Raw genomic sequence first — 14,728 nt, 5'->3', positions numbered from 1 at the left:
CATCCTTCAAGAAGTCAAATAGTGCTGCAAGGTTAACATCAAAAACACCACCATACCCCCTCCTACTCTCCTTCACCCCTGCAGGAACCTCTGTGAATTCTTTCAGCAGTTTTTTCTGTTCACATTTATGTTTCCACATAGTTCGCCTGTGCTGCTCTTTATTGAATTCCCAGTTTTTGATATTATCTACTGGCATGACTATAGAAAACTAGAACTTAGCTCACGCACTGCCCCTACCTCCACCCCCACCAAGCTTAGGCATACTTTTCCTTCTCCCATTCTCCCGGTACGGGAGTTTTGGTTAAATTCATCACTGTTTTGGTTAAATTCAGAGTTTACGTCATGACGTGTAAATATGGCTGACAGTTAAGCCACAGAGTGTACAGTGATTATTTTCTTTCTTCTGTAACTTTAAGTTTGCCAGAGTTAGGGATTGCCTCATTGTTTTGTTCACTTGGTTTTCTAAATATATGTTCCTACTTCAGCCCCACGTTCTCAGTGGTCTCATAGTGGTGTGTTCAGACACATCAGAGGTTCTGTTTCATCTTTGTCTTGGAGACATGCCCCCGCGTCTTGTTTCTGTTAGTCTGAGGTTAGACCTCCAGGACTGACCTCCTAATTTTTTCCTCTTAGTGTCTCTGGCTTTATCCTTTTGTTCTACTTTCTCAGAAGTTTTATTTTTCACCTTTATCTTTTCAACCCTTCTATCGAAATTTTCATTTCTGCTTCATCTTTCTAACTTCCAGGAGCCTTTTCTTGCTCTCCGAATGCCCTGCTTTCCACAGCGTGCTGATCTTGTTTCCTAGGAGGCCATATCTGCTCTCATCTGCCTGATGATACTGTTTGTTTTCTTTCTTCTCCCTTCATTATCTGACTCCTCCCCTTTTCCTCTCTTTGTTTTGGTTTTGCTCTCATGTTAAAGAGGCTTTTCACATGTAATCTGATGATGCTTGGCTGTCTGTTGAAAGAATGAGACTCTGAAAGCTATTTGTGCATGGATGGTCCTTGTTGTCCACTGGGCTGCATTGTGGGTGATAAGGCAGACTTTTTCAGTGGGACCCCCAACTATCAGAATCTGTAAGCCATTTTGGGGGAAGCAGGTGGTGTTCCTGAAGAGGAATCCTCTACTCTCCTCCTGCCCGATGGGTCTAGGCCTGGCTTGGCTGCCTTTGGGGATCTGGAAGGGGAAAGGAGCTGGGGTTGCTCATCACTTAGTGTGATGTTCACTTCTCCCCCCGTTTTCAGAATCGCAGCTCAGCCCTGTCCTCTACCGTGCAAACCACTGCAGGAAGGTGGCCCTTTCTTCTGCCTGCATGGGGACAGAGATGGATTTGGGGATCTTCCCAGTGCTTCCGCCCACTGGTTTCAGCTTTCCCCCTCTCCTTGGTTAACGCTCACCTGTGACCTTTCCACCCTCAAATTTTTGACTTTTTTTTTTCTGGTCTGCTGACCTCACTTCTCCCATTCTTTTTCCCCTTATGGGTTTATACTTTTTTTTTTTTTTTATTCCTCTGCAGTCATCGTAGTGGGGTTTTAGGAGCTTTTGATTAAAACACGTTTCAGCTGCCACATCGAGGGTTTATTTTTGAGTGGCTTCCTGGGCTGTGGAAAATGTGTCATCATTGTTAGTACTTACTGAGCATCCTGGCCTATCATGGTCATAGCCAAAGAGCAGACTTACTGGGAAATTCAACTCCCTGTCTTCCCCCATCTAGTTCATTGGTGGTGAGAATCCTCCTCTCTTCCCAGCCATGACTGCCCCATCTCCCCTCGCCAGAGCCTGTCCAGCAGGTCAACTTTAAAAATGTAGTGCTAGGCAGGCCTCCTAGGCTGAAAGCATGTTTTGTTCCAGCAGAACAAAGATACTTATGAGCCTTTCTGCAAGGTCCCTGTGATCACCTCATCCAAGGAAGAACAAAAACTTATAGCGACTTCAAATAAGGTATGTTGGAGGCACCCTTGTGGAATTTCTTTTGCTACCAGAAATGATGAAGGTTCTTCTGAATAACTTTTGAAATAAAAACATGTATAATTGCCTGAGTGAGGCCTGAGAATGGGTTCACAGTGGGAAGCTACAGGTCATCTTTTGTGCCCCTGCTATTGGGTCATGCAGTCCCCCTCTCCAGCCAGCAAGCTATGCTTGTCTGCCTCTTCTGCTTCAGGGCAGGGCCCCAGCCCTATGGGAAGCCAGCAGTTCATTGCATCTGCCTGCCAAGTAACTCTCTTCTTCTTTTAAAACAACCCACAGCCAGCCGTGAAGTTGCTCTACAACAGAAGTAACAACAAATACTCATATACCAGGTAAGGCATCAGCCAGGAAAGACAGCTCCATTTACTAGGAAAACCTCCACTCACACCAGCCAGGCCCAGCTCTTCTTCGTACCTTCAGATGAGGATGACCTCTCTGTACCTCTCTGCCTGGATAGATAAGTAGACAGATGGATACAGGGATATAACTCTGAGCTATAATTCACACATATCATAAAAGTCATCTTTCTAGAGTGTACAGTTATTGTTATATTCACAATATGTGGTTTTTATATATTCACAAGTTGTGAGGCCATCACCACTATCTAATTTTAGAACTTTTTCACTGCCTGAAAAGAAACCCTCTATTCGTTAGCAGTCACTCCCCATTTTCCCTCAACCATTGCTTCCCCAACCCCACAGCCCTAGGTAACCACTAATCTGTTTTCTGTCTTGATGAATTTGCCTGTTCTGGACATCTTTATATGAATGGAATTGCATAATATATGGCCTTTTGTGACCAGATTCCTTCACTCAGCATAATGAGATTACCTAAGAGGTTTTCAAGGTTTATCCATGTTGTAGCATGAATGAATACTTCATTCCTTTTTATGGCAGAATAATATTCCACAGTGTAGACCACATTTTCTTTACCCATTCATCAGTTGATGGACATTTGGGTTGTTTGCACTTTTTGGCTATTGTGTGTAATGCTGTTATGAACATTCATTTAAAGTCTCTGTGTGGACTTATGTTTTCATTTCTCTAGGAGCAGAATTGCTGGGTCATGTGGTAATTCTAGGTTTAATCATTCGAAGACCTGCCAAACTGTTTTCTAAAGTGGCTGCACCATTTTACATTCCCACCAGCAATATATGCAGGTTTCTAGAATGCCATTTGGCCTTTGAAAACATGTGGCTCTAACTCAGGAACTTGAGGGATGCAGGGAGGATTTAATGAGGTTACTCAAGATCTTTAAAAAGACCTAAGATATAGAGTCTCCCTTGGGCAGTGCCATTCTGCTCCTCTTGGGGCTCGGTGAGGCGCTCTCCTCCACCTGGTGCCTGTGCCCAGAGGCTGTCACTCAAGCACGACGGTTAGGAGCACTCAGGCTTAGGGGCCAGGGCTGTCTTTTGGGGGGCGTGTCTGCCATTTATTAGGTTCAGCCTTGAGTAATTACCTAATTTCTCTGATCCTCACTTTCCTTCTTGAGTGATGGAGATTGGAGTGCCTTTGTCATGGGATTATTGTGAGGTTGAAATGAGGTAGTGGAGAAAGTGGGCTCAGTAGGGCCCTGCGTGTAGAAGGGCCTAGCAAATGATGGCAGTTTTACCAGCTTGTGGTCACCGTATCAAATGCTCTTTTGCAGCAATTCTGATGACAATATGTTGAAAAACATTGAACTGTTTGATAAGCTGTCTCTGCGCTTTAACGGAAGGGTCCTGTTCATAAAGGATGTCATTGGGGATGAAATCTGCTGCTGGTCCTTTTATGGTCAGGGCCGGAAGATTGCTGAAGTCTGTTGTACCTCCATCGTCTACGCCACTGAGAAGAAACAGACCAAGGTAAGAGCCTCGAGAGGACAGTTTGGAGTGGCTGTTCTGAAACATACACCTGTAGAACTTCCTTTCACTTGAGCCCAATACAGAGGGAAACGCTTTTAAAATGCTTTGCTTGCCTTGTGACTGCTCATCCTTAAAATATTTATCTTTTAGGCTCTGCAAGGAGCCAAATGTAGGGTCCATCTGGCATTCCTTTAGCTCCCTACCTTGCTGGCTTCCTTCCAAGCATGCTTGACTCCCTGACTGGGCTGGACTCTGGGGATGTGTTTTTATATCATCCTCTCCAAACCAGTAGGCTTGACCTGTCCTTTGACTTCTCCAACCGTGCCGTTCCACAAAGCTGGATTGCTCTGCACAGTGCTGCTAGAGATCTGGCCCCCCCTTAATTGAATTTGCCTGCCCTTTTGGGGCTCTGCAATTGGGTTTTCTGTCTTTTTAAACTTTTAATTCACACTATACTCTGTCATTTCTTTAACCTGTCTAAGGGAAATCTGGCTATCCAGTGACACGCAATAGGTCTGCTGTGGGCCGACGGTCATGCCTCTTGTCACCCTTGCACAGGAGTCTCAAGAGCCTGAGTCTGTAGGTTACCTACCCAGGTTATTATTGTCCCTGCAGCTTTTGGGGCACACAGTTCTGCATGATTCTGTAGCTGACCTCGAACAAAAAGCAAATGAGAAGAAATCATCACATCACAAAGTAGAAACCAGAGTCTCTTTTTTTTTAACTTATTATTGAAAATTGAAGCCATACACAGAATTATAGCGTGGTGATCTCCCCTGTGCCATCACGCCAGGTCAAGGGCCATCAGCTTGGGCACTCTCGGTCTGTGTCTACTCCTCCTCCCCAGCACTCACAGGATGAATTTGACACATATTTTATTCCTAAGCATTCAAAATCTATCCTAAAAGAATAGATATTGTTCTTAAGGTAGCCAAGAAGGGCTAAACACTGAGGTTCTTTTTGCTTTCAAAGATCCCGGGGGCAGGGGGGCGAACCAGAGTCATCTGCCTCTCTCTCCACATTTGCAAGACATCATGCCCCTTTTCTCCTGTGAACTGTTTTTTTTTTTTAGGGCTAGGAATTCTTCTGTAATTAGACCCGCATTCTGTCATGGTTTGATTTTTTTAAATATGCCTGGGCTGCCTCTGCCCTTGGGTAGTAAGAGGAGAGTCACCATATTGATTAGGCTTTAAAAGATCATGACTTCTCAGTTTTAGAGCTTAATAAGGAACAAGGGGATTTAGAGACCACGTGGTCTGATCCCAACTGTTTCTAGATTAGCAGACAGGTTCAGGAGTGGCATGTTCTTGTGTTTGTAAAGCTAGTTAGTGGCAGACCCAGGATGGGAAGCCAAGGGCCTCTTTCTTTTCTCTTTGTTTTGAGAGAGAGTGTTGCCCAGTCACCCAGGCTTGAGTACAGTGACGCAATCATAGCTCAATGCAGCCTTGAACTCCTGGGCTCAAGTGATCCTCCTGCCTCAGCCTCCTGAGTAGCTGGGTCCACAGGTGCATGCTACCACACCTGGCTCATTTTATTTATTTTTGTAGGGACTGGGTTTCACTATGTTGCCCAGGCTGGTCTCGACCTCCTGGCCTCAAGTGATCCTTCTACCTTGGCCTCCCAAAGTGTTGGGATTACAGGCATGAGCCACTGCACCCAGCCCATATCACTCGACTCTCCTCTCTCATCTCCACTCTGTTATTGAGCCCTGCTGGTAAGTTGTGTTTTTGTTTGGGGTTGTTGGTTATTGTATTTGTCAGTTCTCAAGTGCTCATTTGGTTTTTCTATCTCCTTGCTGAGACTCCCTATGTTTCCATTTGCTCTAAGAGCATTGGCCCTTACTTACTGGAACAGGTTAATAATAGCTGCTGCCAGGTCTTTGTCAGGTAATTCCAAAACCTTGTGTCATCTTGGCACTAGCATCTGTGAGTTATTTCCCACAGGAGTTGAGAATTTCTTGGTTCTTGTGTATTGAGAAATTTTGATTGTATCCTAAACATTTTGAATATTGTTAAAGGACTCCAGGCCTTGTTTAAATCCTAGGGAGAACATTGATGTTTTTGTTTTAGCAGGCAATTGACCCAGTTGGGCTCAGGCTGCAAGCTTTAACCAGCCTTCTGTAGTTTGTAGTTGTGGTGACAGTTTGATTTTCAAAGTCTTCACATCTGTCCCAGCTGTGTGCCACGCTGTGGCCTGTCTGTTCTGGGCAGTATCTCTTGCAGCATTCAGTTCTTTCAGTCTGTGTATGCGGTTTAGGGGCAGATCTTGCAGCTGGGTGTGGGTCTAGGAGTTCATATACAACTTCACAGGCTGCTTTCTCAAGCTCCTCTTCTTCGCAGTTCTCTAAGCTTCCCTGGAGTCCCCTTTTCTGATTGGCCAGCCAGAAAGCTGGGGGTTTAGTTATTCCCCCTTTGCCACCCACTTTCTGTGACCATGCCTGTATTTTGGGCCCAGGAGCATGAAGATAGAAAAAGCAACCAGATTCACCCAATCCTGCTGAGACCACAGCTCTTCTCATCAGAAAAGAAGGTTCCTTCCCTCAGAGTTTTGACTCCTGCAGTCTCTGGTTGCTGCCACAGGAATGCTCAGGTCTGGATGTAAGAAAATAAAGAAAAGGACTGAGCATGGTGGCTTACACCTGTAATCCCACACTTTGGGAGGCCAAAGCAGAAGGATTGCTTGAGTCCAGGAGTTCAAGACCAGCCTGGGCAACATAGCAACACCCCTGTCTCTACCAAAAATTTAAAAAAAATAGCTGGGCATGGTGGCGTGTGCCTGCAGTCTAAACTACTTGGGAGGCTGAGGTGGGAGAATCGTTTAAGCCCAGTAGTTCAAGACCAGCCTGGGCAACATAGCAACACACTCATCTCTACAAAAAAGTTAGTTGGGCATGGTGATGCATGCCTATAGTCTCAACTACTTGGGAGGCTGAGGTGGGAGGATCATTTGAGCCTAGGCGTTCAAGGCTGCAGTGAGCTATGATTGTGCCGCTGCACTCCAGCCTGGGCGACAGAGCAACACTCTCTCTCAAAACAAAAAAGAGAAAAGAAAGAGGCCCTTGGCCTCCCATCCTGGCTCTGCCCCTAACCAGCTTCACAAACACAAGAACACGCCACTCCTGAACCTGGTCTGTGAATCAAGAAGCAGTTGGGATCAGACCACGTGGTCTCTAAATCCCCTTGCTCCTTTTTAAGCTCTAAAAATAAGAAGTCTTAAAATTTTAAAGCTTAATTAGCCAGATCCCGTATCTTTAAAAAATAAAAATAAAAAGGAAAGAAAACCAGGATTTCCTCCCAGCCTCTCTGCCTGTTAGACTCTGTTGGCCTCCCTGGCCACTAGAGACCTTCTGGAGGTCTTCTGTGTGGTGCCATTTCAGGGTTTCAGGCTGCATCAGTGCTGGCAGCAGCAAATAGTAAACTCACTGTTGGGCATTACTCCAAATTCTGTTGTTTCCCCCATCTGCCTGCCATGATTTACTTCTGAGTCCACAGTTAGCTGCTGTGTGCATCCCATTCTGGCTTTGTAGTGTCAGTGAGGAAGACGGGGTACAGTGTGCCTGCTCCATTTTTCCCAGAACCAGAACCTCTGAATTCCACCCTGAAAGTGGAGTCTAGTCTGATCAAATGTGTGGGATCTGCTTATGTGGCCCTCTTCCTGTTCATCATACCTTAACCCTGAAGGGCAATGAGCAAACACAATGATTTGCCACACAGCAAGAGGGCTCCTGCCCATTTCATGGAGTCCCCAGCTGGACCCTGTACAAAATACTGCTTTAGAGACTGCTTTAAGGTGTGGAAGGACTTCTTTGCAAGGTTGCAGCTCTGTTAGGAGAAGCATATTAGCACTGACCTAAATGTCCATCCAAGTATGGTTAATTGCATTGTCGTATTTATAATTCCTTGATAGAGAATGATCTCTAGGTTAAGTTAGGGACAAGAGGAAGACATGTACAACTCTGTGTGGTGGGCCACCTTGTGTGTTTTTTGAAGTGTGTGAATAAATATGTGTATTACACATATTTACATGCACAGAATCTTTGAGAGGGTAAAATGATGAGAAACTGTACCTTTAAGAAGGGAAACTAGGGGCAGGGAGACCTGTTTCTCTGCATCCCCTTGATTTTCTGTGCATTTAGCGCCACATATAAGTGTTGCCATTGAAAATATCAGTTTATTTAAAAATTATACTGGTGGGCTTCAGCGGAATCCCAGGGTTCTGATTTAGCCTGGCGGCCCTGCGTAAAGTGCAGGCGTTGGCAGAGGGAGTGGGCCGTAACTTACCTGCCCTGTGTATTGTGGGAGCACAGGTGGAGTTTCCTGAAGCCCGGATTTATGAGGAGACCCTGAACATTTTGCTGTATGAGGCCCAGGATGGCCGGGGACCTGACAATGCGCTCCTGGAGGCCACAGGCGGGGCGGCAGGGCGCTCTCACCACCTGGATGAGGACGAGGAGCGGGAGCGGGAGCGGATCGAGCGCGTGCGGCGGATCCACATCAAGCGCCCCGACGACCGGGCCCACCTCCACCAGTGAGCAGGCAAGAGACCGAGCCGCCCTCCTCTCACCGCCCCCACTCCCTGCCGTGCTACACCCAGATCCTGTGCAGGCTGCCGGGCCCCTTCTGCTTCCCTTGGAGCCTGGAGATACTTTTGTAACAAGCCAGATGATTATTTTGGTATTGCTTGACAAGGCAAATTGATTGTCTTGACCCAGGCGTATGACCCCTGTTGTTGAACAAGCTGTGTCTAAGATCTCTACTTTTCATGAGAATCTGAGACTCTTTGGAGCCAGGCTTTCTCGGTTCTCAGAGGAAAAGTATGAATGAGTGTGAAGTGTATGTGAGAACTTTTGTTTGCCGTATTTATTTTTGTGGGTGTCGACTTCCTATATGGACTTTTTGGGTGACACTCCCTTAACGGTTCAGTTTGACAATTCTGAGAGTTGTTCTGCAGTTGGAGGCCACCAGAGGTATCTGAGCTCCCTGCTTCCTATTTCATAATCCTCCAGCCCCAGCAGGTCCACTCCTGGTTCCTGTGTGTTTGGCCCAGGCACAATCCCCACCGCTTTGCTAGAAGTGCTTTCTGCCATGTGGCTTTGGGCCTAGAGCTTGTTGATAATTGCAGCTTGTGGCAGTGGAAATGTGGCTGAATGAGCGTCTAAATCGTTGAGACCAGTGCAACTTTGGGTGCAAGGCTTTGTTTAGGGAGCAAGCCTTTTGCCACCTTGGGCTGGTCTTTGGCCTAGTGCTCACTGGGACCCCACATGTCTGCGTAGGAGCAGCTTTCCATGGCAGTAAGTGTCCAGCTCTGTTTCTGGTTCTTTCCCTGACTCCAGCCCCTTCCAGTTGTTCTCCTGGTTGACCCGACTCCACTCCAGGAAGGCCATCTGACCCTGTGACAGGCATAGCTCATAAACTACCCCTCCCTGGGATCCCACTCCTCTTCAGCCTCCTTCCCCATAAAGCTGGGCTTTCTAAGTCAGTTTGCTTAGAAATTCAGTGTGGCCCATACCCTTTGTCCTCCCAGCCTGGTATCCAGGCAGGGACACCCTCACACCACCAGCCCCAGGGAGCTTCCCTGCTGTAAACACAGACCCCCTTCTCTTTGCCTCTGATTGATTTTTACACAGTGTAGAGTGGCCAGCAGTGAACAGGTTGAGGATGTGTGGGTAGATAGATACCTTTGGGTCTGGTTTGTGTCTGTGTTCATGTTTGTTTAAGGGATGTGTGCGACTGTGGGTGGGGACGTGTGCTTGTGGGGCACAGGTGGCCCCTGCTGGAGCCCGGCTGGGCGCAGTGCCCATGTAGGACGGGTGTTCTCAGTGACCTACCTCCCAGGCTCCTCTGCGCCTGCAAAGGAACAGCAGTGAGTCGTGACTGACAGGGGTGGTTGAAACTAGACTAGGTAGAGTAGTTACCAGGAGATGTGAATGTGTGTCAGGTGATGGATGGGTTTGTCAAGGGAATCGTTACTGTTTTATACCAAAGGTGTTAACATGGGCAGCCTTTGATACATGTATTCCAAAAAGCGAGTTTATATTTTCAAATGGTTTTTACAGCTTAGACTTTGTACGTACTGCCCTGCCTGTGACAGTTGTATGCCTTCATTTTGTATCCAACAGCAAAGTCTACAATAAAACTTTAAAACAATCATGACTGAATGTCAAAATCATGTATTGGGCAGACGCTTTTTAAACTGTCGTGTGAGAAACTTTTATATTAGGCCATTTGGATTTTATTAAGTGCTAAGGAAAGAGGGCTTACAAAATAATGTTTCGTAAATATTTTATACTGTTTAAGTGTTAAACACCAACCCTGCCTTTTGGGTTGAGCTTTTTTAGAAAGTCGAAGTGAATGTTGGCCAGGAAAATGGAAAAGCCATTGTATAATTTTTTTTTTTTTTTTGAGGCGGAGTCTTGCTCTGTTGGCCAGGCTGGAGTACAGTGGTACCATCTCCACTTACCACAACTTGTGCCTCTCGGGTTCAAGCGATTCTGCTGCCCCAGCCTCCCGAGTAGCTGGGGTTGCAGGCACCCATCAGCCCATGCCCAGCTAATTTTGTATTTTTAGTAGAGATGATGGGGTTTCACCATGTTGGCCAGGCTGGTCTTGAACTCCTGACCTTGTGATCCGCCCACCTTGGCCTCCCAAAGTGCTGGGATTACAGGCGTGAGTCACCACACCTGGCTGCATAGTTTTTTAAACGTGTGTGTGAAGAATGAATGAGTTTGTGGAACAATTTGATTTGCTGTGGCCTCTATGCCTAATGAGCTAGTGTTTCAGGCAGCTCTCTCTCCCCTCACTTTTTCTCCAACTGTGCACCTGTAGTTTTGAGTCTGTCTCTCTGGAATATGAACAGGTTTATAAAACATTCCATGGTGAACAATTCTGTCGGCTGCATTACAGCCATGAGTGCATAGACAGCATTGGCTGGTCCAAGCTCTGTTATTGAGTATACAAGGAACTGATTTTTCTTATGTTAGCACTAAGGGCAAAAGCCAATATTTATAATGTAAGCACTATCCAAGTAAAACATCGGCCCAAGATTTGGTAAAGAGTCAGATTTCATTGCAATGTAATAACTACAATTTTTTACAAATTGGAACAGCTTTGGTGTGTTGTAATCAAGGGTTTTTTTTTTTTGTTTCAAATAAGCCATCTGATTGTGGTGACTGGGGCCCATGTCCAAGACAATTCCTAGCATATTCTGTCACCCTCCTGTCGGGCGATCACTGTGCGGGGACCCCATTCCCCAGTTAAAGTGTGTCTCTGTACCTTACAACAGCGATTCAGGACCCGAGTGTGAACAACACTCAGCCCACCCTCTGAGTGTGTGCTGTCTTTAGGGCTCTACCCAAAGTCACTGTAACACAGTTAAGTGTGTCATTAACCTTTCTGTCTCTTTGCGCCATAAAAAAATGCTCAAAGTTTTAGATGTAGCCACTGTATGTTGTGCAAACATTTGTGGACGTATAAAATAAAAGTCATAAAATGCTTCTGTTTTCTGGGTCTTTTCAGGCATAACCGGGCCCCTAAAGTATGGTTTACAACAAAGGCAGGGCCCCCACGTTCTGCCTCATCCCCTTAAAGTCACTCCAGGTGGCAGGGAAAGACGAGTCATGTTTCTGTAGTGTTTGAATTCAAACACCAAAAGGAAGTCTTGGGGTCAAAGGCTGCCTGGCTCATGAAAAAGAATGAATCAGCTGGTGTTACCACTGATTTACTACTATGGGGCAGAGGGCTTCAGTGCACCAAACCCAATCCCTTGACACATCTGAGTTCCATTTATTTAAAGCAAAATTCAAATTTCACAGCTTTAGGAAATTTCCTTTTACTTAGTCTCAGACCATGCACAGTAAGTCATTGATAGGTTCTTGGAAACTGAGACTTGAAGCAAAACCATGAGGCTAATGGATGTAAACAAGAGTTAAATTCCTACAGCATGTTGCTGGGCACAAAAACATCACCCAACTTCTAAATAAAGACCAAAGCACTTCTCATATTAAACAGTGAAATACATGAGCTACACCTGTATTTAATTAAATCAAAAAGAAGATCATTACCTAAGTTTCGGTGAATCGGTGAGTGTTGGTGGTCACAGTGGCGGCTGCATAAATCACTGAATAAACGCTTGCAAAAGTGAAATTATAAGGAGCCCCTCCCCAGTCACAAGCGTGGCAGGCTCGCTACACGCTTTTGCGCTGTGGCATTTATTGTCCATTTGTGTGCTCATATGGTTTATATACATTTTTATTTTACAATAAAATTTGTATTCATTCGTTCTCCAACCTGCACGTTCAGGGTTGCAGATGGCCAGAGCCCAATCCCAGCAGCTCAGGGCAGAAGGCGGGACCCACCCTGGACAGGACGTCCTCCTCTCACGGGGCTCACGCACCCACACTCACTCAGACTGGGACCACACAGACACGCCAGTGCACCCGACACACACACTTTGGGGACGTGGGAGGAAACCAGAGCACCCAGAAGAAACCCAGAGACATGGGGAGAACATACAGACTCCACCCAGACAGTGGCCCTGCCCAGAAATCAGATGTCTTATCAACATATAATGAAATGTTATTTGAGAACTTGCTGTACACAGTATTTCATCATGTCTCAGGGCAGCTTGACAGAGGTAGAGAATCTTGCCCACCCTCTAATGACACGTTGGAGTGCGCACTGAACATAGATCCTGTCGAGGGTGTTTAGAATTACGCCTTCGGGTGACCTGGGGTCTGCTTCCAGAAGGTGACATTTTAATAAGGTGCCACGGGGCAGCTGAGAAGCTGGGATTAGGCTTTGGCCTAACGCCCCTCAGTTTCTTCAGATGTGATCTGTTAGTGCCACGGGCCTGGTACCTTGAAGAGGTAGCTAACTGGATCCAATCCCCACTTCCCCTGTAGTTTCCTCAGTTGGAGCAAAAATGGCGATGACAGAGGTCAGACGTCATCCTCTATCAGGACTTCCTCCGGACTGACACCTGGGAGAGAGTCACACTTCGGTTTACAGCCCTTCCTCGCTCCGTTTGCGCAAAAGGAAACAGTTATCACCTCAACTGTCACCATTAGCAAGGTGGGTGTGGAGGGCCTGTGAGAAGCCAGCGCCACCTCCCATGAGACAAGCCAGACTTAGAAACTGGCTCATCGAGGCCTGTCAGCCTCTTCAGCCAGAACCAGTCAGGGAGGAAGATGAACTCCATGTGACTCCAGAGGAGAGAGACACAGTCTCTGGGGTGTCACTTTTAAGACAGCGTGTAAACTAAAAAGATACCTTATAGTCTACAGCCAAAATGATCCTTATTTTAACTTGTCCCCAAAGGAGTTCATTGTGTCTAGGGACAATTATTTTATATCTACAAAATTATTTTATTTTTTTGAGACGGAGTCTCACTCTATTGCCCAGGCTGGAGTGTAGTGGTGCGATCTCAGCTCACTGCAACCTCCGCCTCCCGCGTTCAAGCAATTCTCCTGCCTCAGCCTCCCTGAGTATCTGGGACTACAGGCATGCGCCACCATGCTCAACTAATTTTTGTATTTTTAGTAGAGACGGATTTCACCATGTTGGCCAGACTGGTCTCGAACTCCTGACCTCAGGTGATCTGTCCATCTCAGCCTCCCAAAGTGCTGGGATTATAGGCGTGAGCCACTGCGCCCAGCCTGCAAAATGACTTTATAGGTAAATCCACGTAAATTTAAATGTGTATGAGACACTCCATGTTCACAGACCATTTTTTAATTAATTTGTATCAAAATTCTTCCTATAATACAAGGTACATTGTAAAGATTCAGCTCCCTCTGCTTTTAACATGTTGTTTTTCAGCAAAACTGGATCAAAACAAGCTCCGTGTACTAGCAGCCAGCGAGGACCACTGGGACCCTCAGCCCAGCATGGGCACAGTCAGGGAAGGCAGCGTACTTGTGTGCTCAGGCTAGACTTCTCCCTAACATAGCCAAGGTTCCCAAACCTCTGTGCTTGTTAGATCCGTTTTATACCAAAGGTATTAACATGTGCAGCCTTTGACACATGTATTCCAAAAAGCAACTTTATATTTTCTTACATTTTTACATATTTTTTACATATTTTTCTTACATTTATATTTTCTTGCATCCTGAAGCCTAAGCCACACCTTCAGCCAATTAAGTCTCAGTATCTGGGTGGGACACAAGTGCATTGATTTCAACGTGGAGGGAAGTTATGGATAGTTATGGATAACTGTAATAAGCATAAAGCCTTCATCCAGTGAAAAGTTAGACTCTGCTATTGGAGAAGTGTCTTATGTCAGCTTCCGGTTCACTGACAAGGATGGCAAGCTTTTTTTCTTTTCTCATTCAGTGTTTAGATGTATATATCTCTATATCAGTTTCTTCCTGTCTTACAGATGTAGAGTTAGGAATAGAGGGCAGAAATGAACTATTAATAGCTTATGATTCCAGTCAATCTATAGGACTGAAATTGGTAGAACTTTAACTTATATGCTCATCTAAAACGGCTTACTTCCCTCCCAGAGACGACCACTCACCACTGTTAATTGTCCATTTTTATTTTTATAGACTTGTTCTTCTGGTCCAGTGTCGAAAACTATTGTGCCTTCTTTTCCCGGACTAATAAAAAACTGTAAACTTAAAATACACAAAGTGACACATTACTGACATACTGTATTTTCTTCTCTCAACCTTTGGTCTGCAGAAGAAATCCACTTATTAAATTCTACTAGTTTCAAGATCAAATTCCTGTTTTATTACAGTGTTATATTGCATATTTGCAGAAAGGAAGAACGCTGTTGCCACAGCTGGGTAACTTACATGTTTCTGTAGTTACTGTGAGATCAAATGAGCACATTCAGTTCTTCAAAGGGCCAGTTGATGTCTATGGCACTATTTCCATATCACACTGAAACTCTGAGGGGCTGAGTATTCCCTC

The 14,728-nt window shown here is 45.6% G+C and overlaps 2 protein-coding genes across 11 annotated transcripts in view; one reads left to right on the top strand and one right to left on the bottom strand.

Moving 5' to 3' along the window:
* KCTD10 (potassium channel tetramerization domain containing 10) overlaps positions 1-14,454 on the top strand; it is a 32,095-nt gene extending 17,641 nt beyond the window's left edge. For 3 of the 10 annotated variants that reach the window (XM_054445387.2, XM_063646707.1, XM_063646708.1), the window contains 4 exons: positions 1,853-1,942; positions 2,249-2,301; positions 3,617-3,812; positions 8,119-11,304. In XM_054445387.2, the coding sequence (XP_054301362.1) occupies positions 1,853-1,942; positions 2,249-2,301; positions 3,617-3,812; positions 8,119-8,343 (564 nt within the window). In that variant the 3' untranslated portion in view covers positions 8,344-11,304. Of the gene's footprint in view, positions 1-1,852; positions 1,943-2,248; positions 2,302-3,616; positions 3,813-8,118; positions 11,305-12,711 lie in introns of those variants that run through there. The other 7 variants (XM_063646706.1, XM_063646710.1, XM_054445388.2 and 4 more) reach the window with 5 other exon arrangements.
* The window catches only part of MYO1H (myosin IH), a 104,130-nt gene continuing 100,027 nt past the window's right edge, over positions 10,626-14,728 (bottom strand). The window contains exons 30-31 of the mRNA XM_054445385.2: positions 14,328-14,427; positions 10,626-12,788 (exon numbers count right to left, since the gene is read on the bottom strand). Of these exons, the coding sequence (XP_054301360.1) occupies positions 12,765-12,788; positions 14,328-14,427 (124 nt within the window). The 3' untranslated portion in view covers positions 10,626-12,764. The remainder of the gene's footprint in view (positions 12,789-14,327; positions 14,428-14,728) is intronic.

Source organism: Pongo pygmaeus, chromosome 10, assembly GCF_028885625.2.
Source record: "Pongo pygmaeus isolate AG05252 chromosome 10, NHGRI_mPonPyg2-v2.0_pri, whole genome shotgun sequence".
NCBI lineage: Eukaryota > Metazoa > Chordata > Mammalia > Primates > Hominidae > Pongo > Pongo pygmaeus.
This window is presented reverse-complemented; position numbering and strand designations above follow the sequence as displayed.